General features: G+C 54.5%; 1 protein-coding gene across 1 annotated transcript; it reads right to left on the reverse strand.

The window, feature by feature from the left end:
* Positions 1–15,779: 15,779 nt before the first annotated feature.
* On the reverse strand, positions 15,780–25,003 carry LOC141964742 (E3 ubiquitin-protein ligase RBBP6-like). Its single transcript, XM_074915445.1, has 7 exons — positions 24,838–25,003; positions 21,852–21,951; positions 21,218–21,254; positions 20,090–20,134; positions 18,297–18,385; positions 18,082–18,178; positions 15,780–15,827 (listed from the first exon to the last, which is right to left on the reverse strand). Exons 1-7 carry the CDS (start codon positions 25,001–25,003, stop codon positions 15,780–15,782), a joined length of 582 nt encoding a protein of 193 aa, XP_074771546.1.
* Between the last annotated feature and the right edge of the window lie 1,888 nt (positions 25,004–26,891).

Consider the following 26,891-nt stretch of genomic DNA (forward strand, 5'->3'; position numbering starts at 1 on the left):
TTGCTCTGGGTGAGACATGACATGTGGGAGGCTTCAGCCACTCTGTTTTGTCTTGGTGGCTGCATCCCTGTGAGGAAGCCTCATTGGAGAGCAAAGGTGTGCAGGTCCACGCATCTGGACCCCGCTCTCCTTGCCTGCCCTCTTGCGCTTGGAGGAAGGCTACTTTATTATAGTGAGAACTAAAATTCTGCTTTATCTTTAATCAATAAAAGTAGAACTCTGTAATTAGAGGATTTTGGAATATTTCGCATCCTTGAGATAAGGACATGGATCACCACATGAGAGGATATCTGCCGCTGTTCTGTGGATCTTGCAGCCTTAAAATATCCCTTTTATATCTTAATTTTCCCAGGTTATGTCCAGGTTGTGTGTGCGACGTGATGCAATCCTCTAATGGGCGGCTGGGTGCCGTTCGTGTGCTCTGTGTGCTGTTGGGCTGCGGGTCCCTCCCCGGGGCTCCTGCCGTGGGACGTTGCACCCGAGGCAGGTCTGTGGCTGCCGGCCCTGCAGCGGGGCCGTGTCCTGCCCTCGGCTGCAGCTCTGGTCCTGTGGAGAACTGCACCCCGTGTGCGGTGGGGATGGCATCACCTGCATCCTGCACGTCGACTGCATGGCCAGGGGACCAGAAACATCCGCTTCTGCAGTTTGTGCGCTGCTGTGGTGGTGGGGATGCACCGAGTCAGGCTGGAGAGGGCGTTGTGTTACTGGGGACCTGCTTCCCAGGAGCGCACTGCCTGCTGCGCTGCTTGTTCGTCCTTCAGCCCTGCTGAGCAGAAGGCCTAGAAGCTGGGGAGTTGATTCTTACCTTTTTGCACCATCACACAGAATTGTTCAGTTTGTGCTTCTGTCTGCTGGAAAGGAGTAAAGGCATCGCATAGGAAAAGCAGCAGCACCCTCCTGGCTGCAGGGTACACACCACGGTGGGGTTGTCTCTTTTCTCCAGAGCTTGCCAGTATGTGGCATTAGACAGAGCTTTAGTATGGGACAGCTTCCTGTGCTGAGGAGTGTCCTGGTTCAGCTAGGATGGGGTTAAGTTTCCCCAGCAGAGAGGGGGAAGGGATCTCCAGCCGGGTTATTCATACCATGCTGACGTCAGGTCCGGGCGTGGGAGCGCGGGAACTTTTTCCTTTGTGGCTTTGGTGTGGGGAGCATTGCGAGCGAGCTGTCTGTAACCATTGCGGTATTTCTCTGTATATCTTTTGTCTTGTTTACTGTTATTGCTGTTTATTGCTGTTATCATTGCTACTGTCGTTGTTCAGATTGCTTATTACGCTGTTGTATTAAATTTAGTTGTTTGTGGTTTTGTTTTTTTCCTTTATCTTTGAATCTCATCAGTTTACTGAAGGGACATCATGCTACAGAGTGTTGGTGTTGGTAGCCCAACAAGCTACTCAGGAATGGGAATGCAGAAACCATTCCTATCTGAAGTCGTCCCAGGCTGTTGCTGCTGAAGCACTGAGCTTGCTGTTGGGGTTCTGTGGGAGTTGTGGGGGTTATCGGGGTCCTGGGGGAGGGGTATTTGTGTCCTAGAGGGAGCGTAATGGAGTCGGGGTGGGGCGGGAAGGGGGATGTTCTGGAGGGGTTTGGGAGGTTTACTGGGGTCCTGGGGGTGTCTTGGGGGAGGCATTGGGGTCTGGAGGAGGGTCTTGGTGCTCAGGGGGTGTTAATTGGGGTCCTGGGGGAGTTGAGGGTGTTATTAGTGTCTGGGGGGGCAGTGTCTAATAGGCTCCTGGGGGCAGTTTCTGGGGGAGATATTGGGGCCCTGGAGACAGTAATGGGGTGCAAGAAGGGTCCAGAGGGGGGTCACTGGGGTCCTGGGGTGGATCTTGTGGAGGATATTGGGGTCCTGGGGACAGTAATGGGGTGCAAGAAGGGTCCAGAGGGGGGTCATTGGGGTCCTGGGGTGGATCTTGTGGAGGATATTTGGGTCCTGGGGATATATTGGGGAGGCTAACGGCACTCAGTGGAGTCCTGGGGGTGGGCTGGTAGGGTCCCGGGGAGATATCTGGCATCTTGGGGGGTAAAGTGGAGAAGTGGGGGCCAATAGGATCTGGGGGGGGACAAACACTAATGAGGTTGGGGGGAGGGGGGGGCGCTGAGGGTGTTTTGGAGGGACCTGGCCGTGGCAATGCAGTTTGGGTGGGTTGCAGGGGGGATTTGGGATTCCTGGGGGTCCCAGGGGCTTCAGCCCTGACCCCCTCCAGTACCAGTGCTGGGACGCCGTGGGGGCGGGGGACGGCGCCTCCACCATCACTGGGGCCACCCTCACCTGGGTGCTGCACGGTGAGTTCCCCAGATCCCACCTCCCCCCCCCTTTTCACCCCAAAATGGCCCTTGGTCCCCAGATCTGTGTGTAATCCCCAGAACCACAGTTTTGCCCCAATATTTCTCCACTGACCCCCAAAACCATTTTTGCGCCCCAAATTTCCACTTTGAACCGGTGTTCCCACTTTGCCCCCAAATCAGCCTCAGCACCCTCAAAACTCTTACATTTCATCCCCAAAATCTATCTTGAAAGTCAAAACCGCATAGTGTGACTCCAAAATCTGTTCTAGCAACCCCAAGAGCCTTCCAGTTTCACTCTAAAATCTTTCTTGGACACCAAATTCCCCGTTTTACCCCAAAATGTTCTAGTTTGACTGCCAAATCTCCCACATTCTCCCCAAAACCCCTCTTGGATCCAGAGAATCCCCCAGTTCGACGCCATAAATTACTCCAGCACCCCCAAACCCCGCCAGTTTCATCCCCAAACCCCCAGTTTGACCCCAAAACATCCCTGTATGCAAAATCCCTTTTTCCCCCCCTGTAACCCAAATTCCTCCATTTCACCCCAAATCCGCCATACCTGCAATTGCCCCTTTTCACCCCAAACTCCACCATGGCCCAGATCCCTCAGTTTCATCCCAAACCCCATGTTCCCCAAATCTCTCAGTTTCTCTCCAAAATTCCTGCCATGCCCCAAATCTTCCAACTTCATCCCAAAAATTTTTGTCCCAAATCCACCAATTTCACCACAAAACTCCCTTGTCTGTGGGCACTCAGGGAGCTCTGGGGGCGGGGTCTGTAGCACAGTTGGGGTGTCGAGATTTATCGGGCTCCCCGTGCCCCTGGTGACCTTATCCCCCCTTTCGGTGCCCCCAGGGCAGGAGAAGGAGGGGCCCTTGCTGGAGGGGACCCCGCCGTGCCCACGAGCTCTGGGCGGAGCAGCAGCTCTGCTACAGGGAGATCCCCGAGGCCTGCGTGGGCTCCTGCCAGGCCAAAGACGCTGCGAGTGTCCCCCCGTGTCCCCAAAACCTCAGGGGGTCCCCGCCCCATTTTTTGGGGACATCGTGATGTCCCCAGCTCAACACTCACCTCTAGGGTTGGTGGCCTCTCTCCCTCCTGAGGTGGCCGCACATCCCTGCGTGCCCGCGGCTGGAACCAGAGGGGCTCTGCCACCCCCACACGTGTGCTGCTGCCCGGAGCCGTTCTGTTCTGCGGCGTCCGAGGTTTGGGAAGGCCCTGGCGGCAGAGGGCTGCGGAGGGCAGGGGGCGGTGAACTCCCCGCAGGGGCTGTGGTGCCCGGCTGGGTGATTCCTGCTGGCCGAGGGCAGGCAGTGCTGGGGGCGTGGCCTTCTGGTGGGCGGGCCCATCCCCAGAGCCCCGCCCACTGTTCGTTAGCTGTCCGTCGGGGTCTGGCCGTTGGTCCGTTGGAGCCACCGGCCCCAGCGCCGGCAGCACGGAGCTGTGCTGGCCCGGAGCGGCGCTGGGAGGAGGCAGGGTCTGGCCGAGCGGCGCTGACCGGGCTCCGGCAACCCGCTTCCCGTCCTCGCTGTCCCCGGCTGGGCCGCGTCCTCGGTGCACAGCGAGGGTCCTCCTGTCCCGGGCAGGATGGGCCAGGCCAACGGCTGCTGCGGCTCCAGGTGGGCTCCCCTCGCGGCTCGGGGACGGGGGGGCACGGCCACGCCCCGCAGCAGCGGCCTTTCTGACGCCCGCGGCGCTCTTCTCCGCAGGGACGCTCTCGCCGACGCAGAGCCGGTGCTGAGCGCAGACGTGCAGCTGACCCGGGGCTGCAAGAGGAGCGAGAGGCGCCTTCTCCTCCTCCAGGGTGAACTGGTGGTCACCAAGCTGCGGTGAGACCCTCCGAGCCCAGCTGCCGTCGCCCCACGCCTGGCCCCGGCACAAGGGCTGGCACACCCTGGCCCCAGGCCCCGGGACCTGGGTGCTGGATGCACCAATGCCCGCCCCAAGGGCAGGGGGGGAGCAGGGCTCTGCCCGGGGGGGCACCCCAAGGAGGCCACCTCCAGCTCACTGCCTGCCTCCGCTCTCTGCAGAGGTGGCACCACCCTGCGCCCACAGCTCCGCCTGGCCCTGGACCAGCTGTGGGTGCTGAGCGACGGGAAGGAGGCGGCGTGGGAGGAAGAGGCGGAGGGTGTCGGCAGCCGCGAGGAGAGGAGCTCCCTCCTCTTCCTCTGGCCCAGGGGCTCCTGCACTGCCACTTTCGGGTGAGTCGCGGTGCCACGTCCCCCGGCCGGGCAGGAGAGGTTCCTGTGAAGGGCCTCTGCCCTCCGTGCAGAGCCTGGGCAGGGAGCGGGCAGCACGCCGGCAGGGAGGGATGGGGGGCGTTTCCACGTCCTGCATCCCCTGGTCGCTTTTGGTCCCCAGAAGGGAAGGTCCAAAGCAGCTGCTCTGGCAGCACAGAGGGACCAGGGCTTGGGCAGCGGCTCTGTCCCGCCCCGCGGGGCTTCGTCCTGCCCCTGTGTCCTTCCCCACGGGGCAGGGCTGTGCAGGCGCCCGCCTCTGCCCACGGGCTGGGGGGCAGCGGGGCCTGACGCCGTTTCTCCTCTTGCTGCAGCTCCCGGGCGCTGAAGGAGCTGTGGGTGCACACACTGCTGGGGTAAGCTGGGGGGTGCTGCAGGCACAGCCAGATGGGGAACACAGCTTCCCAGCTGGGGAGAGGTGTCCCTGCGGCTGCGGGCGGCTCTCGGGGAGAGCTGCCTGACGAGAGAGAAGAGGCGGCTTGGGGCTCACCCAGCTCTCTCCCTGTCCCTTCCCGGTGCACAGGACACCCGACGGAAGCAAGAAGCCCCGAGTGACCCTCGTCCCGTCACTCAAGCTCCTGGAGAAGGAGCGGAGCCGCCGCCATGCCGTGAGTGTCTCTCTGGCACGGGCACTGTCCCCAGCACTGCTCCTGCAGCCCAGCAGCACAGGCATGGCTGCTCACCTTCTGCCTCTGCTTCTCTCTTGCCCAGTGGAGGCCGTTCAGCACCAGGAGCCTGGAGAAGCTGGTGGAGAGCCAGGCAGAGGTGAGAACGGCTGCCTTTGCCCTCAGGCTGTGCCGGGGGGCAGGGATGGGCGTGCTAGTGGGGGGAGCTTGGGAGGGTGCCTTGGTGCAATTCCGGGAGTGGGGAAGGTTGAGGAGCCACCAGAAATGCCGGCATATCCTGGATGGTGGAATAGGGAGGAAACCTGCCACAAGGGGCAGAGGGCCGGGGAGATCAGAGGGTCCCCGCTCTGCCACGCTCAGGCTGCTGGTGCCGGGTTCTTGCAGGCTGATGTCAAGGAAGTGCCTCCGATGGCCCCGTCGAGCAGTGAGGGAGGACTTTGCCGCTCACCAGGTGAGTTTGGGAAAGAAAGACCCCTCCTGCTAGTGGCTGGGCTGTGCTCACTTGTGCCTTGAGTGTCCCCATGCAGGTTGGGCAGCCTGAGGAAAGACGTCAGCTGGAGGAGAAAGGGCAGCACCGGGCAGTGGCCGCTGGATGTGGTTCTGTGGGGACACGGGGCCTCTGCTGCTGCCCACAGCCTGGAGGAGGACAAAGCCAGGGCTGGGCCAGGCTGTCCTGGGGACACGCCGGCTCTCAGGAGCCCCCGAGCCGGAGATGTTGAGCCGGAGCTGCGGTTCCAGCTGCCGGTCCCTGCCCGTCCTGCCGCACTGCTCAGCACCGTGCTGCAGGCAGGGCAGGGCAGGGCAGGGCAGGCTCTGGGAGCGCTGGCCCAGCAGCATCCTCTGACAGGCTCTTGCTCTCTTTTCCTTTGCAGCAGGAGGAACCAGCAGCAGCAGGAGGAGGAGGAGGGGGCTGCCCTGGCCCTTTGCTCTGTGGCGGAGCCCGGCCACTGCCCCGACGCCACGGCAGGCGGGCTCCGGCTGCAGCAGGGCGCTCTTTGGGCAGCCCCTGGCAGCCCTCTGCGGGGAGGATGGCACGCTGCCCCAGCCCATCCAGGTCAGCCAGCCTGGCCAGAGGGTCCCCAGCCCTCCCTCTGCAGGCTCCGGAGGGCCAGCAGGTGTCCCCGGGAGCTCTGGGGATGGGGCACTGGGCTCTTCACCCCCAGCACGGAGCCAGCTCTGGGCAGTGCTCTAGCCTGCGCTGCTGGAAGGCAGCTCCTCGGCCACACAACTGTCCTCCTGCCTCTCCCGCAGGAGCTGCTGGCCGTGCTGCAGCAGGAGGGACCATCGACGGAGGGGATATTCCGCAGAGCCGCCAGCGGGACAGCGCTTCGAGAGCTGCGGGAGGCCCTGGACCACGGCGCAGACGTCGACATGGGAAGCCAGCCCGCGCTGCTGCTGGCCGCCATCCTGAAGGTGAGCGCTTCTGCCCTGCGGCTGGAGGAGCTCCCGGCTGGCCCCCAGTGTTCAAAGGCTCACCTGGAGGCCTGGGCCTTGCAGGAATTTCTCCGGAGCATCCCCTGCAAGCTCCTCGTGACCGAGCTCTACGAGGACTGGATGGCGGCGATGCAGAAGGCCAGCAGGGAGGAGAAGATCTGGGAGCTGAGAGCGTGAGTGTGGGCAGCAGCCTGCCTGTTGAGCAGGAGCCCTGACCGCTGGCCCAGAGCACCTGGAAAGCTGCGCTGGCTCCCACCAGCCTCGGGCGACTCTGGGGGACGCTGTGGGCAGCATCTGCTTTAGTAGCGCCGTGTTCCCCTTCCCCCAGGGTGGCCGAGAAGTTGCCCGCAGCCAACCTCCTCCTCCTGAAGAGGCTGCTGTCCCTCCTCCGGCACATCGGCCACCACGCAGCCACCAGCAGGATGGGCTGCAGCAACCTGGCCGTCTGCGTTGGGCCGAACCTGCTGAGCCCAGCCAACGCGGACCAGCTCCCGCTGGAGGCCGTGCTGGAGGTGACACACAAGGTGCGCGTCCCCACCCGCCGGGGCAGCCTTCCCAGCCCACCAGCGCTTGGCTGCGCAGAGGGCTCTGCCGGCCTCCTCCCGCCAGCAAATGCTGTCAGGGTGGCTGCCTGGAGGAGCAGCCCCACAGCCACAGCCTCTGGGCAGGAGCAGGGGGCAGGGGTGGCAAAGGTGCTTGGCCCCTTGTCAGGCAGCGGGGTGGAGACCGACGGTTTGATGCGTGCAGGTGAACGTGCTGGTGGAGTTTCTGGTGGAGAACTGCAGGGAGCTCTTTGAGGAGGAAGCGGGCAGCCTTTCCAGCCCAGCAGACCAGGAGCTGGCAGCCCCCCTGGAGAGTTTCAGAGGTGAGAGGGGGGACTGGGGGTTGGCACCGGCTGGGGCTTGGGGCACCAGAAACCTCTGTGTTCCTTCTGACAGGAACAGGCATCGAGTGTTGTCCTCTGAGCCCCGCTTGTCCTGTGGCCTCTCTTTGGCCACTGCTCTCCAAAGATGAACGTTTTCCTCTGCAGCATGAGCTGAAGCCTGCAGACAGGCCATCGGAGGGCTGACCACAGAAGTGTAGGGCTTTGGGTGGGTGTTGCTTTAGCTCTGTTTGCTTCCAAGAAGTCACCATGTTGCACCTGCTTTTGCTTTCTAGATCTGCATTTGGAAGAGCAAAGTGTCCCTGCAGGCAAAGTGGACACCGAGCGTCGGGCAGAAGCTTTGCTGCATGCACCCCCCTCTCTGCTCGGTGTCCTCACAGGAGCTGGGGGAGATACAGTGGTGGACAGTGAAAGGGGAGAGGTACGTCAGCTCCCCCAACACGGTGACAGCGTGTCTGGGGTAGGAGGGGAGTTTCTGATGAGGCCAAGTCGCTGCTGTGCCTCGGCCTGGCAGTAGAGCTGGTGTGGGTTTGGGTTATTCCTCCGCCCCTGGGGATGATACATAGCAAGGGAAATCGCCACGGTGGTGTCTCAAGTGCACTCGGCAGGTGTTTGATCAGCTAAAGGCCCACAGAAAGGTAGAGAAGAGTAGTTGTCAACTTCAGGGGGGTTTGCTCAGGCCCTATTTTGTCAGAGCTTCCTCAGGGCTGTTTGTGGGGCAGCAGGGGGACTGTGTGAACTGTGGCTGATGCAAACCAGCCCCAGGCATCTCCTCGGGAGAGCTGAGGGACCAATTTAGCAAGAGTCCCTTACCGCCCCAGGTCACTCCTTGCCACATGCCAACTGTGACATTTCTGGTTTAGGCACGGCCAGCTTTGCCTCCATCCACCCCCGAGAGCACGGCAGAGTCCCTGGGGCGCCCAGAACTACTGGCCAGGCTTTCCGAGGAACGAAGGTAAAATGAGCTGGCTTTGGTTAAAATCAGCACTGACTCCCGCGGGCTGTGGCTTTCTCTATCTAATCCCACTGTGGGGTGGAAAGATTTTCAGGCTCTGCCCAGGACCAGGAGAAGAGGAGCCGGAAGAGAAGAGCGGCCTGGGGAGAGGAGAGCGACGGCTGCCCGGAAAAGAAGAGGAGGAGGAGGGAAGGTTCTTGTGGGGACGGACCAGCACAGAGCCGCCGGCAGGGGCAGAGGTCGGGCAGCCCAGGTGCGTGCCGGGCTCTGCTGCCCATCTTTCCCCCCTCCCCACACTGCTCTCCGTCAGCCCCAGGCGCTGGCGAGGGGCAGCGAGGTGCCCCGGCGCTGCGCGGGCTCTGGCCATAACTCCCTGGCGGGGCCCGGGGGCTCCCGGCCGAGCCCTGCGGGTGGCACAGGGGCCCTGCGTGTCTCTGCGCGCGCTCGGGGCTCGAGGGGCACTGCCCGGGGGACGAGGCGCCAGAGCCGCCCCGCAGGCAGCGCCAGCAGCAGCTCTGCTCGGGACGTCAGCAATCCCTCACACACGGTGTTCCCAGAGAGGCAGCACAGCCCTGCCCCTTCCTGCCGCCAGGGACTCACCAGAGCTTTCTGACTCTGCCCTTGCAGGTGCCGACTCGTGGTCACTGCCCGGACCGCTGTGCCTCCGGGGCCCCGCACTTGCCGTATGAAATAAAAAGATATTTTCTCTCTTGTGACTGAGTCTGCCACAGGATATTCTGAAGCGGGGAGCGGTTGTTCTGAGGTGAATCCTCAGGGGGGAGTTTGGGATCGTCCCTTGTCCCAACACCCTTTCCAGGGGGTGTCAGGGCTGAGTCGAGGTGCTTGAGGAGGGAAACCCAAGCCCAGAGTCACACGGGAGGGTGGAGGCTGGATGGAGCAGGTGACGAGAGCAGTGACAAGTTGGTATCACTCAGAATCTAAACGTAGCCGCCCCCAGCCCCTCTGACACCTGAGGGTAAACTGAGACGCAAGGGGGTTTATTTTCTGCCAGATTACCCTGTAAGGTGACAGGCGTCAACGCTGGGGACACTCCAGGGATGGAGACGTCACCACAGACACCCTGCGGCCACCCTGGTCCCCTCCCAGTTGTGGGGCATCAAAGTGGGGTGCAGCCCAGGGATGGGGACGTCCCCAAGAGCCAGCTTGGGGTCTCTTGTGTCCCTTCAAAGTCATGGGGTGTCAATGTGGGGGACACCCTGAGGACAGGGGCATCACTAAGAGCCACCTTGGGGTCCCTCAGCGTCATGGGGCATCAACGTAGGGGACAGCTCATGGATGGGGATGTCCCCAAGAGCCACCTTGGTGTCCCCGTGTCCCCTCCCATGCCCAGGGTGACAATTTGGGGACGTAAGGAGACCCTGAGCGGTGTGTGGGGTGCCCCCATGGCCCCCCCGGGGTGTCCGTGTGTCCCCCATCCTGGACAATGCCGTTGATGTACCAGTGGAGGCCGTTGGTGACTTTCCTTGTCAGCCCGGTGTGGTTCCCTTCCTGGGGGGTGGGGGAGGGGACACGGGTGACCACAGGCTCCCCAAACCTGAGGGGAGTGGTTGCGGGGGGCCTTGGGATGCACCTCTCCCTTCCCAGGTGTCCTCGAGAGTTTGAGGGGGATCCCACCAATGCCACACCCTTGTCCCTGCACCCCCACCACCACCTGCAGGGGGTGTGGGGACAGCAGGGACACAGTGTGGGGGGAAACTGGGGGGTGTGGGGGGGTGACAGTGCTGGGACCCCCCAAGCTCCTGCAGGGGACAGTAGGGATGTGGAGGAGGGGTTTGGGTGTGCCAGTGGGGGAACCGGGGGTGCAGGAAAAGGGGTGACATCACTGGGACCTTCCCCAGAGCCCTGCAGGGGACAGTGGGGGAGTTCCAAGTGGGGAACTGAGGGTCTTGGGGGGGCTAAGGAGGGGTTCTCCCAATTTTGGGGGGTTGCTGGGGAGGTTTTGTTGGTCCCAGAGGGGCTTAGGGGTCCCAAGCGGTTGAGGGGTATCCTAGGGGAACTTGAGGTGTTCCCCACTATTTTGGGTGGCCTCAAGGGGTTTTTGGGCATCCCCATGGATTTTGGGGGGCTCTGGGGGGGTTGGTGGTTCCAAGGGGGCAAGACTGATAGAGAAAAGCAGCTCTTCTCCTCAGCACCAACCCTCTGCCTGACACCCCCCCACACGCCCCCCCCTCCCCAAAAAATCACCTTCATTCACTGTCCCCCCCAATCCTTCCTTCTTCAAAGCTGTGTGGCAGCGACGTTACGATGACGGGATGAAGAGCCCACTTTGGGTGGTAAAGAGCTCGCTTTGGAGCTGGAGGAGGAGAAAACCCACAGAGCCCTCTCAGGTCTCATTCCAAGGACTGAGAAGCCTTAAACCATGGAGAGGGAATCTACTCGCTGCACCCCGAGTTTGTCAGCAACCTGCTGCTGTTTCCTGGACAAACACTCCTGCAACTAACCTGTGGCGTATTTTCTTAGGTGTATGTCTTTAGTAACCATTGCCTCTTTGTACCTTTCCTGAGTTTTTCTTATCTTTAATTTCTTGAGCTTTCTGATTCACACAATACAGGACAGAAAACACAGAAGTGAGCTGTCTGCTCTATTGACCAACCGAGTTCATTTCCAGGGACCTGACACAGCTTGTAATATCCAACACACCCAATTAACGACACACCAAGCCAGGTCTCTTTCTGTCCTATGTTTTTTATTGTTTGAAATCATGTCTTAATAATTTTTACATACAATAATCATGTTACTAAATTGTATTACTAAAAATAAAATAATGATAAGCTCAGCCGGGTCAGAATCCAACAGAAAGTCAGGAGCAGGGGCAGGAAGGACGTGATCTTCCCTCACACTAGGTGGGTGAACTTCTAGGTGCAGACTTGGACCTTAATAGAAAACACAGCACACAACAAAATAAAGTTAATTCTAAGCAGTCACTCTCCCCATTTATTTCCTCCCACTTTCTTTTGCTTTTTGACTCTCCATGTGCTTATTTATGTCAAAGCTTCTTTCAGCTGCTGACACACTACCACTGCAAACTGAAGAACTTGCCAACGTGTGAAAGTTTCTGCTGAGAAGGCAGAACAGCCGCTGCTTTGTTAGTGCAAACACACAGAGGAAGGGAACCTCTATTTCCACGGGCTTCTATCCCATGTGCCACCATGTCACTACTTGTTGGGCAATTTGTACAGGATGCCAAACACGGGTACTGCGATCTGACACACAGGAGCATTTAACCCACACTTCCAGCCCAGAGGTCCTAGCAAAATTTTCACATACCTCTGGCTCTAGCCAAGGGTAGTGGCTGCACTGCAGGAAAAATAATTTCTAAAAGCATCTGAAGTCAGCCTCTAGTGATAGGACTCAACGCCGTTACTCCACGAGAGATGCTGACGGCACTACTAGGGGAGAGCTCTTCAGACTCCTGCCCAAGGGAATTCTGGGGACGGGAAACATCAGCTACCCCGAGTTTTTCCTTCACAAATTTCTCTTTCACGATGTTTTAAAGAACCATTTCACATTATCCCGCATATGTTCGTTAGCATCATTCCTCCTCTCAAAGTCCTTCACCCATTTAAGATTTCCTCACAAACAAGTCTGATCTTTGAGTTCCTAAGAAAATCCATCAATGCCCAGGAATCCCTCGGAAAGCCACCAGTGTGCAGTCCAGGTTAACACCTCCCCGTGTACCCACAGGAGAGAAACCAAAGAGGAGATGAAGGCAATTTCTCTCCCATCTCTCCTCCCAGGTGCTTTGAGGTAACGGTTACACCCAGAACAGGGAGACGCAGAAAATCCCGGCACTGGACCTCTTCAGGTTCTGGCCTCCTCAGGGCTGTCAGGAGCCGAAGGGTGTCGCTGCAGAGAAGCTTTAGTGAAAGAGAGACCTGCTCCTCAGCCACTGCTGCCACACTGTAACTCTCGGTCCACTGTCATCTCTGCCGTAGCTGAGCTCGTAACCTGCATACGGAACCCTCTCCCTGCTAATCCCTGGAATCACCCCATCCACCTGGAGAGGGGCAGCGGAGATCCCTCTAGCCAGCCTGCTCCTCCGTTACGGACAGGTAAAGCAGTTACCTGGAAAACAAACGCTCCTTCAGACTCTTCTTTATATTCCATCCCTTCCTGAACCAGCTGTGAACTCATGTAGTCTGGACTTTTTCTTTTCCCTGTTAAAATAAATTTGACCGTTATCGCAATTACAGCTTGACCTTTATTACAAAAAGACAAAAGAAACAAAACATAGCCAGAATGAGAAAATGCATACTGCTTGCAGATGCAAAGGTGGACATGCTATTTAAGCAAAACCAGTGTAGAATTCTTCCTACAAGTCTTAGGGAAAGTTTTAGGATGACATTTGCCTTCTTTTGGTTTTGCATGTTTACCACCTGCACCCAGAACGTCTGTTGGAGAAAACACTCTGTCATTTCTGCTGATGTCAGATGCACTCGAGTGTAACTGCCGTCCGACAGCCCATCGAAACACAGACGTGAAAACCAGCCCAACTTCACTGAGCCAAACCCCCACTCCTCTTTACGTCTCGTTCTTCTCTGTCAAACTCCTCCCGAGATAAGGGAGGCCAAAGGCACCCTGCTTGTGTCAGAAATGGCAGCGGGACCAGGGGAGCGACGGTGCCCCTGTCTCGGCTCTGGTGAGGCCGCTCCTCGAATACCGTGTTCAGTTTTGGGCCCCTCGCCTCCAGACAGACCCTGAGGGGCCGGAGCGCGTCCAGAGCAGAGCAAGGAAGGTGGTGAAGGGTCTAGAGAACAAGTCCTGTGCGGAGCGGCTGAGGGAACTGGGGGCGTTTAGCCTGGAGAGGAGGAGGCTGCGGGGAGGCCTCATCGCCCTCCACAGCTACCCGAAAGGAGGTTGTGGCAAGGTGGGCGTTGGTGTCTTTTCCCAAGTCACAAGCGACCAGAGAAGCAGCGGCCTCCAGTTGCACCAGGGGAGGTTTAGATCAGCTACTGGGGAACATTTCTCCACCGGAAGGGTTGTCAGGCATTGGAACAGGCTGCCCAAGCTACCATCCACGGGTAGATGTGGCGCTGAGGGACATGGTTTAGTGGTGGACTTGGCAGGGTTGGGTTATCGGTTGGACTCGATGATCTTAATGTTTTTTTCCAAACTCGGTGACTCTACGATTCTCCAAAGGAGGAGCTTGTGCCATGGGGATGGCGTGTGAATGAGCCATTGGAACTGCTGCTGCTCCTCAAGCTGGTGACGTGTCTGCAGGAGCTGGGGGATATCCTGGAGGAGGGAGAGTGCACCCAGCAGACGGAGCCGCCCAGGTGGGAACTGAGGTTGTGGCGGTACCCCCGGGGGAAGAGGACGTGCGGGGGGGGTGGAGGATACAAGGGAGGTGGAGGCACCGGCACAGAGAGCGGTGTTGGTGCTGGTAGTGCTGGGCCCTGCGTCCTCTGGGTACGTTCACTGCGTGATCATCCTCGATTTGAGCTTCTAAAGAAACAACGATCTGTGCCTTCTTATTCCCTTATAAATCAGCTGTTGTGTCCGTTCTGTGTTATGGCCTCGTTTAACAGGTTACAAGCAGCAGTATATTGAATTTCTGTAGCCTACTTACACTTCCCAGTCTGGCCTGCCACTTGCCGAGCGAATTTTGCCGGCTCTCACTGGATGACCTTCAGGCATGGGGAGAGAAAAAAAATCCCTTTCAGTTTACCTGAAGATAATTTTTTAAGAGCAATTTGTAAGTTACGGTTACTTACCAGTTGTGGGTACTGATCGTCCCTGGGGGCCCAGAAGACTTGGTGATGCTCTCTGTCCCAGTCCAGGATCCTGATAGCCCTTGTGAATTGGTGCAAACAGTTGGAAAATAAGCTCTACCCAAACACAAGAATCACTGCATATGGTGAGAGAAAACCTACCTTCTCTTCCCACAAACCACGGACCGACAGCGGGGAAGGTCGAGTACGTTCCATGGCAGCCACCAGCGCAGCAGGAGCCACGGGTGCTGGTGGAGGTGCTGGTGGCTGCTGCTGCTGCCTCTGGATAATCTGTGCATAACCAGTGCCATTTCTGAAGTTGTTCACAGCCTAGAGGCAGAAAAACATTTACAAAGAGGTAACATGAACCTTCAGCAGCTTCATGAACAGAAGTCTCCACAGAGTAAAATCACTGGTGTATTCCCATAGATACTGTCCTTCCTAAAACAAACCAACATACAGATATATTCCGATTAGATCTAAGGGAGAAATTCTTCCCTGTGAGGGGGGTGAGGCCCTGGCACAGGTTGCCCAGAGCAGCTGTGGCTGCCCCCTCCCTGGAAGGGTTCAAGGCCAGGTTGGACGGGGCTTTGGGCAGCCTGGGCTAGTGGACGGTGTCCCTGCCCGGGGCAGGGGGGTGGGACTGGATGGGCTTTAAGGTCCCTTCCAAGCCAAACCCTTCTGTGATATATGAACACATCCCACTACTCACTGGGGCTAAGGATTGGTAACTCAGACTATCTGTCCGTAAAGCTCTCCAGTGTTAACACTCAATTTGAAACCGAGTCAATCCTGTTAAACACAAGTGTGAGCTGAGTTTGCCAGATTGTCTCTCAAGAGTTGTCAGCATCTGTAACAGCAGGTAATGTATTTGCAAAGTAAATTTAGCCTTATTCCATTTAGCCTTGTTTAAGGAGATGTAAATTAATATTTTCTTCCCTTTCGGCTAATTGACTGACCAGACTTTTCTTAGAGTTTTTCTAAAAGTCACCGCATTACCTGGCGTAGGAACTTGTTGGCAACCAAAGTATCAGGAGAAACATCTGCCTGATGACACGATGGGCACGTATGTTCCTCAGAGTCCAGCAATGCTGTTCTAACACCTGGGTATAATCAGAATCATCACAACAGGTTTTAGCTAAACTAAGGAAATTTTAGGGGTTCTATTCAGTTCTAAAAGCCTGTAGATGGTTAATGGGTGAATATGGTGCTGAATTGAGAGCACGAAGTTGAGAACTGAGAGCATGAAATGTTCAGCAGTGTAAAAAATTTCGAGTATGCAGGAAATAGCTGCCCAGCTTTGATATTTCACTACTGTAACATTTGAAGATGTAGAGTAGGCCGTGTCTTGATGTTTTGACTAGTCTGTTCTCCACTGTCCAGCAGAGTGAGAAGTCACCAACCTCAAGGTTAATGAATAAGACACATCTCCAAAACCCATGAGTAGGTTCAAGTTCTGAGAGTTTTAACCAGCTCTCCCCTGGAGAAGAATGTGGATTAAATGCCTAACGAGCCATTTGCTGCAGACCACAGCAAGTCACCAGCGCTGGCTCTAGAGTTTTGTATGAGACAAAGGACTGTGCACAAACTAAATGCATTTGATAGCGAATACCGCAATCAGCTGCACCATTACGCACTCTTCTCGTGCTCACCCTTCCGCATGTAAAGAGGGTTTAACTAGATGCATAGAAAGGGAAAAACGCCTTCTGCCTTAGATTTTTCCTGACTACAAGAAGAGTCCTTTCCTATTTGGGGTATACTTAAGTAGTAAACAGAGCTGGTAAGAAAGGAATGTTACAGTCTTTCTGCTTCCAGAAGATCAGGTGTGATGTTTTGAATTGACAAACATGGGAGTAACACTTACACTCGTCACAGAAACTGTTTCCACAGCAGGGAATAATAACTGCATCCACCATGATTTCTTTACAAATGAAACATAACAGCTCTTCTGGAACACGATTGTCTAAGGAGGAGGAGAGGGAGGAAGAGGACGGCTCCTCAGGTAAAAAGGGATGCTTCTCCTTCTTTCCTCTGGCATACGCTTCCCTGGAGGGGGGTGGGGAAGGAAAAAGACAAAAAGTTACAGATGGGTAAAGGAGAACTTTCCCAAGCTTTTCATTTTATCCAGTGAAGACAGTAGGTGGCATTCTCACTCCAAATTAGCCTTCAAAAATGCAGGCATTTAGTTTAAAATACTTTTCTATAGCCAGAGCACTAGAAAAGGGAGGGGAGAACAATTTTCCTTCTGCAGAACTCTTCCCTTCATTGGATCAACTAAGAAATTAGCTCAGACTAGAGAAATCATTTTCTGACAGCTAGAGACCGGGTGAAATGAATCCCACGTCTCCTTTCACCAGAGGGTGAATGTGAATCGCAGGCTCAGGATAAAGTCAGTCTCCGCCTAATCATGTTTTATAAATGCAGGAAATCTATGTTACAGCTTCTGCAAAAGGAGATGCATGACAGAAAAACAGAGGTGCTCCCAAGTGCATTTTAAAACAGCCACTCTTGTCAGCACACACCAGTGTTTTCTTAGCTTACAGCAACAGGAAAACATCCCTCTGCTTCACACATGGGATTGGGCAAACGGCAGAGGGGGAGGGGATCTCAGTCCAACAGCTGTTTGTTAAATTCTGCAAGAAGCCTTACAAAGGTAAAACAGGAGCAGAAGGAGCTTTCAAAAAGAATGATGCCACCGTAAACACGATGGAGATGTTTTGCAGAAATAGGGGTTCTTAGCATACCAAAAGCTTACCCAGCGTTCAGGGGCGTGAACAGCAGGACTGCCCCATTTTAATATTAGAAATCATCACAGATTTTAAGGTGAAGATACAACGACAGTGCTTCTTCCCCCATAATTACAGATGCTGGCCAGCTTGGTGGCGTTGCCACTCAGACATGGACACTTGGCTTCTCTCCTTCACTTTTTGGTCAGACCAGCTAATTCCATACTCACGCATTAATAATTGGGATGGCATATCTTCCAGTCGGTGTCAGCATCGCACCCTTCATATTGGGATCTTCCACCTCCACCATGAAACTCCTGGGAATTCCCGTGCTCTTTCGAAGTCTGCGAACAGACTGAAAAGTACTGTCCTGTTAAGAAAAGAAATGCAGACATATCTCAAGACCCACACTTAAAATGGCATTTAAACCACTATTTTAAGCAGCAAAAGCTTTAATCCTCTCCTTTTAGCTCTCCTAAGGGCTGCTCGACTGAAATACTCTTTTTCCCAAATGAATACAGCCAGCATGCTCCAAAGGCCCGAGCAGTGTTCTGAACTCAGTTGATATTCTTTGGCTTAACTTCAGGGTCCTGAAGGGTGAAATATCCCTCAGCTCACCGTCCCCTCAGAGGAGAGGCACAAACCCCCTCCTCCTCCAAAGGGCAGTTCAGAGGGAGACCTGAATGCAGGGCTCTGGATCGGCCACTGGGGAAACTGATATTCCCCATCTACACACGAAGGTTGAATTCAGAGCTGATGCCCGTGCGTTCAGTGAGTAACCTTAAATGGCATGAATACTCAACCAGAGACTTGTGTAATTCTAACACGCAAATATTCAATAGTTGGGGCCAAGAGAAATGTCATTTTTTCCTACAAAATACTAAAAAATGCAAACTGTCATTAAAAAGAGTTAAGACAAAAAAAACACCTTGCAGTAACATTGAAATATACAAAAATATGCATTAAAATTCACAGAGAAAGATCTGTGTAATATGTAATGTCTGTGACCTCGAAGAAAGAAAATTTCCCATTGAAATCTCCAGCTTTCCCTGGAATTTTGAAGGGCTTTGCACCACTGCCATACAACCTCTGTATTTCAGCCCAAGAGAAACAATTCCTCATAGGGGGTCCATGTAATTGCTGTGTAACTGCCAAGGTAAAACAATTAAAAACCAAGTGTCACCAGAAGCCCCCCACAATCTTACCCCATTTGTTGGACAGTTCTTTATATAGTGGCCAGGTTTTCCGCAGCGAAAGCAAACATAGGATGGTGGAGGGATAGCCAGGGGTTTCTTCACGTAACTAAAAGGGTTTGGGGAGAAAAAGAAAATGGTATGCATGCATCTCTCTTGTTCCAACAACCATCTCTGCAATGTCTCCACAGTCTTCACAGAACAGACGGGACTTTGCCAACACTTACTTGACCGGATCGTACTGACAGCAAGACTGCGTCATCATGGCTCGTATTTTATCTTCTTCGGAAGCGTTGGCTTCAGCCAGACTGCCGGTCTGTTTAACAGGTAATTATGGGACACGCACATTAGAAGCACATTTAACTCCCCAGACAAAGACTCTCCCAACCCTGTAAAAGGCAGCCCGGCAGGAGCGGGGGTTGCACAAAAGCGACTGCTTGTGTGAGCCAGAGCTGTCCCAGAGATGTTCTGGGGAGCCCTTACGCCATCACACGGTGTCTCTGGGCCTGTGAACCTGCTTGGAAGGAGCATTTTGGGGCACTCAAATCCTGAGGCTCTGTTTGTACCTTACAGAAAGACTTGTGTAACCAGCCCAAATGTCTTCCAAGTGGACTGAAGCTATGTGTAGAAAGAATTACATTATCTACTAGTTTTAAACGGATTCTTGAGCTCCAGAGCATTGGAAGGAGAAAATCTCCACTGTACATTCAATTGAGAGAGATGTGTGCAAGTATCAGTGTTTATATTTTGCAGCGTTAAAAGGACATACAACTTAAGAGTTGGGCAAGTTGCTTTTATTGCTGAAATTCAGCTTCAGACACAGAAGCATTAAGAGGAATCAAGATTTTTATAACTCCTCAGCAAGACAAAAGATTCTTTTCGTAGAAATTTGTCCATCATGCGCTGTAGGCAGCCCAAACTGCATGTCCCCTGCACTTGGCCAGTTTCTCACATTGTAGAGTCAAACTTCACATGAGTTTACAGAACCAAGGACGTGTTTAGGGACAGCACCAATGGAGACCAGTTTCTTCTGGTGACTACTTTCCAAAGTAACCGTTGGGGTTTTTTCCCCAAATGTACACAATTTAATTCTGCAGTGGGAGAGGGAAGAAGAGAGTGGGAAGAGATCTCTCTCTCTTGGAAAGGAACGCCAGCCTTTATTTTCAGAAGAAAGAACTAGCTCCTCTGCATTAGGCCCCGCCTCCTCTATTCTTTAAGACGAGTAATTGAATTGGCTCGCACTACGCCTTTTCACAAAGTGCAGCCACTAGTGCTTTCCCAGACAAAGTCACACGTTGTTGAGAAGAAAACACAAGCAGTTCCATAGCAAACCCTGGCATTACAACAGCTTCAGAAGGTCACCTCTGCTAACACACTGCACTCACACATTGGTATATTCCCGCAAACAATGAGGCACATTTACACAATTTACACAGTCTGCGTTCAAACAAATTAGGTTGTGTTGTCTGCTCTCCACAGACTACAAGTTATGAAACTGTGCAGCTTTCCGAGAGTGGATCTATAACTGCAGTGACTAGAAACCAACAGTGGCCACGCAATTGTCCGTGCTACAGAAACGTTTCTATTTTGGCTGGTGCAAGCTCCCCCTGAAATGTCCATAACTTGCAGTCGGTTAAACTCTTCTTGAAAATTATGTCAGTCTCCAACACAAAATTAACAAGAGGTCTGAGAAACAGTAAACAGCTCCTGAAGTGCTGCTGCTTTGTGTCTTGAAGATGAGCAATAGTGCAACATTACGTTGAGGGACTCCCCTGCTATCTTCCCAAACTGGGAACTACTCTTTACGGGACACTATGGAAATATATACACATCTTAAAGTTAAAACCAATACTGTAAATGATTAAAAATTAAGTTTTATTCCCATTATAACAGTTACCCAGTTATACATCACCGTACAAGATTTAAAAATATGAAGCAAGTGGGATTTTTTGTTGGGGGGGGGTGGGTGGGTGGGTGGTGTGTTTAAGCCTTTGACAAGAATACAAGAATATACACATACCTTAATGAGCTGGGCCAGAGGAATGGCTGCAGAAGAGTCCTCAATCTGTTCACAAAAAATTAAACACATATTCAAGTTGTACAATCAAAACATAGCAGAAGTTAACCTCTACTGCAGTCTGAAAGTCTGCACTATAGCCTCCGTGTGTCATGGAAAGAGTCATTTCCAACTGAATGTAATTGTACTGGTTCAAAACAAAGTCCAAAGCTATGACCGCTTCAGAGGGCCTACGTGGTTCATGAGAAGCAGCTAAACTCAGTCTGCTGGGGTTTAGATATTTGCATTTGCAGACAAACGATGAAACTAAACCATTTCATCGGATAAAGTGGAAAGATCAAATGCAGAACTTTGGAATACCACTTTGGGTACCAACAACATTTAAACTCACAGCAATCTGATAGAGACCTTCATGTACTCAGAGGGGGCCAAACAACATCACTTCAGTCATACAGCTTTAGGAACAAATACTCAAGTATTTCAGGACACGGGAAGGAATCTTAGCTGCACAGAACTGTCCTCATAACCTAGGGGATAGGTTGATTTTGGGACTTCTTGGAACCACCAAGTCAAAAGTAAGGAAAAGTACCAAGTGGCACAACAACGGTTTCTCAGTGCGTTTTGACAACATCTTCCAAAACTGTTAGGCAAAGAAAGTACTTAAAAACAAAAGCTAAGTGATACAATGCGAAAATGGCAAAAAATACCCTCCAAACAATTTTAATTGCAAGAAACAAAGAGCACACGACAGCCTATACAAACACACCAGCTCTAGACAGAGAGGTGTAGAACACAGCACCAATTGAATTGTGCAATTGAACCTATATGATCTAGAAACTATCCTACATTATCTGTACAACACAAAGTCATCCAGGAAATATTCCAGCATATTCAGTATGAAACACAATGCCTCACTAGGCACAAATACCAATATTCACATTAGAACTGTGCAAATGATGGCATTACTCAGTGTTCACTGTGCTGTGAATCAAACACAGGGTCTCTACAACATACACTATGTCTCACTGCAAAACAGATTAACTTCATGTTTGGGAGATTAATAGGAGGCTACATTGTTTAGAATTAAGTGCAATGTGTAGGAAAAAAGTGTGAGATTGTGTTTGTACATACTGCTCTGGATGTTCCACTCGCTGGCTCCGTTCGAGTTCTAGAAGAAGAAATAAAGGGGATGAGAACTTAGAACAAAGCACTTGCACCCAGCCAAAAGCAGTGAAAGCAGATTCTAAAACCTAAACTTCAAGACATTATGTTCTGATAGTCTGGTCAATGTGGAAATGTATTTGTACGCATAAATCTAATCCCAAATCCCATTTCTAGTTTGTCAGCAATTACTGTAAGACTTACAGCTCTAGAACACAACAGTGCCAGAGGAAGTCCTCAGACATTTTGTCTCTGCTGTGTAAGTATCAAAACGATGAAGTTTGTGCTACAGCTTTGTGCTCTTAAACAATCAACCATCACATTAGCGACTGTTGCCCTTTCCTCTAGAGCCAGTATGCAAAAAAGCCAGATTGGAGGCATAAGAATACCTGCCATACCCCACCCCGCCTCCCCCAAATGCAAGACACAGTCAAACGCTGACAAACAGACTCTTCTGAGATGGGAACATGCGTATCTGTCTTTCCTATAAAAGCAAGAGAAAGAAGATCGATGCAAGCCGAGTGCCTCTCTAAACTAATCTCCATAGAAAAGGCTAAGAGACTGCAACCCCTGACAGAGACTGCAGTGCTTTACGGGTACTTACATAACTGGTGTTTTGCTGGTAGTTTTAACTCCTCTAACAGGGACTCTTCTAACAACTACCGAGGAGTTCTTAGGAATCAGAGCATTGGCATCTGTGTATTCTGAAAACAACACCAATACAGAAGAAAACATGAGTCAGTTTGTAAGAATATTAAGATGTAATTACATAGCACTTGAGAGAATCCCTTCACAGACAGGAAAGCAAAAGTTTATATCAAACACCAGCAGCAAAACCTTTTCCACTCTTTTCAAACAGTTTGGATGCCAGCAGCAAAATGGTCTCAGAGGTCCCTGAAGGAGAGTGTGCTCGTGCATGAGGTTCTTTCCTGACCTGCCTTAAGTTGCTTTTGCTTCTGCTGGGCTACAAACCCAAGAGATCTGTGGAGAGAAACAAACCACAGCAAAGTCTCACCCGCATAAACCAGATTCTAAAGTCTGACCAGCTTGCCCTGCAACAAAGCAGGCACTTGGCTAAAGCACGAAAACTCTGCCCCGTTGCTTTCCGAGCTGTTCACTAAAAACAATTCCCCCGTGCCACGAGTGCTGGGGACTGACAGAACACAGAAGGAGCCGCCATCTCTCTGCTCCTCGGAGCTTCATCCATCGACAGCCACACTGACAGCTGCTCAGCGCTGTACCCTCACATGGAAATGGGACTGGCAGGGCTAGAGTTTGGATCACAGAAACCGGAGGGGGTTTTGAGCTTGCTTTCACAGGCAGGACAGAACGGGCTCCAACTAAAGGGGTCTCTCCTCTCTTAAGCTAGTCATCTAGTTTGAATAAGCCAAAGGGACGTGAATTCTTTCAATTCACTTTTTGCAGAGCAGAGAGACTCAGATGAAATCAATTACAAAGACAAGCCTTCTGAAAAGCCTTTTGAAACCAGTGTGTGCCTGAGGGTCTCCATGCTTTGCCATGGCTTACACCGTGTTCCTCTTTTGAAGAGGAAGAGCTACCTGAGACACTCGGACTGAGTAGGCCTCAAATGTAAAGATCTCTCCATGAGTAAGCTTCAAACGTAAAGACGTCTCCATGAGAAGGGTTTATATATTGTACTTACACAAGCTGGATAGGACTCAATGTTTTAAAGCGCCATCAGCAGCCATTCCCTGTCATCTGCTTCCAGTCCTAACTACTAAAAGCCCTCACCTCTGGAGGCCAAATCAGAACGATGGCCCGAAAGCCAAAGTTGCTGTGAAAGTACTACTAATGACAGAACCCGAAGCTTTTACAGAAGTCATACCCTGAAACCAACGCCTAGAGCTCTGCTCAAATGGGGAATCTCCCCATCACGCAGCCACCTGTCAAGACAGGCCTGCGCCGGGACTTTCTGATGTCGGAGGAGCTCAAACACCACTGAGGCTGACAAGCAACGGGGACGTGATGCCAGCGGCAGCTCTGGAAGCCCAAAGCAGCTGTTTCCACCTGCTGAGCGGAGTCATACAGAGTGTTCTTTCTGGTCCAGATCATAGACCACTGGACTGAGATTTCAGAGGCACAGGATAAGCAACAGTGGCCTCACAAAAAGGCAGGAGTTTGCTAGGCCTGTGCCCCGCTGAGGGTTGTGCTGGGTCTGCAGAAGATTGCAGGTGGCAGCACCTCTCTGCGAGGGAGGCTGTGTGTATGAGGACAGCAACCAGTGCGCTTATTCGCCAGTTCTGCAAGCCTGCAGAGGTCAGCTGGAACATGCACAACAGGTGTATGAGGCAAAAAGGGGAGGGGGTCCTCTTTTTGTATTTTGTTGCAAATTCTTTGACCATTCATTGACAGATTGACATCTGCCTTCTGAACACACTGTCCTTGCATGCAGAGATATATAGAGAGAGAGATGCATGCTTGTTTTCCATCCACTGGTGAAGTGCACAGGGAGGAGACCTCCAGCCATCTAACAGCAGACTGATAGAAAAATGAATTCCCCTTACAAGTCAATCAGTACACATTTAAATGGATCAGCTGAAAACTGAAGAGTGACAATAACCTGGTGAGGGAAAGGCTTTATTTGCACAGGGCACGTATCACGGCACGTATCTGTGTGGGGGACTTGAAGTATCCTCCCACTAGCTTGGTCACCGAGGCAGAGAATTTGTGGAAGAGGGTTTACAAACAGCGGAGTACGCTGCCGAGGTAGTTCTGTGCAGGGACCGGGCACCTGTTGGCTTTCATACATTTGATTTTCCTTCACCTCAACTCATTGAGTTCATTTTGGTGATGAAATTGGTGTCAATGGTGAAATCTGGTGAAGTCAAACAATGTCGACTTAAAAGTTAACTTTTTTGTTTTTAAATAGGAAAGGACTAAAACCGGAGCATTATTCCTGAAGTCCTTGGAAATTTCTGTTTGCTCTTTAACAGCTGCCAGCTTAGCCTAACAGCTCTCAGACAAAACTGGCACCTGCCAGCAGGAACCTGTTCCCCGCAGGCAGCAGCATCCCCTAGCAGAGCCTTGGCAGGTACCAGGAGCTGCGAAGCAGTGTCACTCCGCCTGGCCACGACTCCACATCTGCAGGCTGAGCAGTGACATGACGCTCAACAGGGCTACTTTTGACAGTTGTCCAAGCAGAGCTCCAACAGAAATGTTCAACAAAGCTGGAGCCAACACCCTCGTTGATTCCTACTCCCTTCTAGCACAAAGCTTGTTTTACTGCCAGTGATGGCCAGTAAGTGGCTACAGGGGGGGCTTTGGCAAGCACTACCCATTGCACATCGAGCAGGAAGTCTTCTACGCCCAGCTCCCTGTCTCACAAACAGATCGGAACGGCTCCGTGAGGTCCCCACACACGCCACAGCCACCGAGAGTGGCCGAATGGCACTGTCCCTTCCCACCCCACCAAACTGCTGGCGCCGGTTCCCCGTACGCCGGCGGGACGGGCCCCGGGCTGACTCACGGCACGTGGGGACAAGCCCCAGAGAGCAGCGTGTGGTCCCGCAGGCCGCGGCCGCCGCCAGCCGGGCAGTGCCCGAGGCCCCGCGCCCGCCGCCCCCACGCACCTTCTCCGGTCTCGGCGTTGGTGACCCGCAGATCACAGTTGGCCGCCTTCAGCTTCTGGCGGCCCATGATCTCGCGTTTGAGGTTGCCGAGGGAGATGTGGAGGCCGCTGAAGGTGACCGTGTCGCGGCGCAGCTGGGAGGAGAACTGATAATGGACGCACGGCATGGCTGGGCCCGGCGACGCCTGCTCCTGACAGCGTCTGCCGTGCGCGGCAGGTGGTATTTGCCAGCCCCTGGCCCCCGGCCCTGCAACGCCTCCGGCCCGGGACCCTCAGCGATGGAGCTGGTCTGCAGCGGCAGCGCCCACCCTGCTCCTCCTGGCAGCCCGGGCCAGCAGATGGGCGATGGGAGAGGCCCCGCGGCCCCGGCTCAGCCTCCGCTCCCTCTCTCGCGGGCAGCGCTCCCAGGCTCGCTGTGGCAACTCGGGTGCTGCTGCCCCAGCGCTCCACCGAGGGGCTTCCTGGCCACCAGCAGCACAGACTGCGACCTGCCACCACCACTGCCACGGCAACGAGTCGCCACAGACGGTCACGGCACTGCCACGCCCACCCCGCAGCATTATGACCCGGCCCATGGTGACACAAGGCCGGTGTTCTGTCACCGCCCGGGGCTGTGCCTGCCCGGTGTCCCTCCTGCCACCCCCGGCGCTCTCCTCTGCCTGGAGTTCTGCCACCGCCATGGCCCGTGGTGTCCCCCCTGTCACTGTCCAGGCCTTCACCACTCAGCATCAGCTCCCTCCCGCCAGCCCCTGGGCCTGTGGGGTCCCTCCCAACAGCCCCGCGCCCGTCACGGCCCGACCTCCTGTGCCCCCCAGGCTGTCACCACCCGCTGTCCCCTCCTGCCAGCAGCCCCCAGGGCAAGGCAGCCTGGGGCAGAGGCAGCGGGCTTTGCCCTGTTCCCTCGGCTGCCGGGGCTGCCGGGCGGGGACGGGAGGGGACGTCTCAGGGTGCCGAGCCAGGCCCCACGTCCCCTCTGCCGCCGCCCCGCTCCCCGCTGACGGGGCAGCCCCTTGTTTCCCGCCGGGGCCGGGGCCGGTCGGGGCCGGTCGCTCTAAAGGGGCCGCCGCGGCGCCTTTCTCCGGGTCTGTCACCGCCGATGCGAAGCCGGGGCCGGTCCAGCGGCGCGGGCCGGGCCCGGGAGCGGCGGCGGCGCTGCCCGTGGCCGTGGCGCCGGCGGCCCGGGGCGGCCGGAGGCGCGGGGCCGGTGAGTCGGGGCCGGGGGCGCGGCCGAGGCGGGCGGCGGGGCCCGGGCGGCGGCGGCCCCGCGGCGGGAGGGGCCGGGGCGGGCGGCGCGGGGCGGCCCCGCCGCGCTTCGGGCCTTTGTGGCCGGGGGGGGGCGGCCGCGGTGGGAGCTGGCGCGGTACCGGCACGGGCGGCAGCTCCCCCCGAGTCGCCTGAGGAGGGACCCGCCGGCGCCTCCTGACCCGCCGGGACTCGGCTTCTGCCTTGGAGTAAGGAGGAGAGCGGGAGGGAACAGCGAACCCGGCTGCCGAGGCCGGGCTGGGGGGTTCCAGGGGCCTTTGGCACGAAAGGCAGCGGCCCCGGGAGAGGTTTGCCCGCAGCGCGGCAGCGCGGCCTGGAGCGCTGAGAGAGGGGAGGCAGCGGAGTGAGGTGTGACCGCAGGGGTGGAGGTTTATCGACAGGCTCACTTGGGGGTCCATGTCTCCCTGTGCCTCACTGCTCAGACCTAAACGGCTGAGGGGGAAAACCGGAGTTTAAAAGTTGATATGTCACCATTGGATTGTTGAGTGCTCATTAAACTCTCGCTCCAGTGGCTAGAAGCTGTCCTACAGCTTCTACTAACCTGCCACTTGACAGGATGTTTTCCTCTCTCAGCACTTATCCCCAGACACACCCCAAAGCCCTGTTTCCAGTTCCCCAACACCACTTCTGAAAGTGAGCCTTACACAGAATTGCAAAGCTTTTGACTTGACCGAAGTGAGTGTAATTTGTCTTAAATAATTTGCTATTCAAGTAGGCAGTGAACACTATAAAAATGCGGGGTTGACTAACAGCTTAAATGGTTTGTGATCTTTCTGTGCAGTGCTGCCTTAT

This window comes from Athene noctua, chromosome 11, assembly GCF_965140245.1.
Source record: "Athene noctua chromosome 11, bAthNoc1.hap1.1, whole genome shotgun sequence".
Taxonomy (NCBI): Eukaryota; Metazoa; Chordata; class Aves; order Strigiformes; family Strigidae; genus Athene; species Athene noctua.

Coding starts and splice junctions, on each gene's coding strand:
- LOC141964742 (XM_074915445.1), bottom strand. CDS start 25,003: ATGCCGTGCGTCCATTATCAGTTCTCCTCCCAGCTGCGCCGCGACACG. Junction 21,255..21,851: donor ACCAGCAAAACACCAGTTAT/GTAAGTACCCGT, acceptor TTCTTCTTCTAG/AACTCGAACGGAGCCAGCGA. Junction 20,135..21,217: donor CGAGTGGAACATCCAGAGCA/GTATGTACAAAC, acceptor TTTTGTGAACAG/ATTGAGGACTCTTCTGCAGC.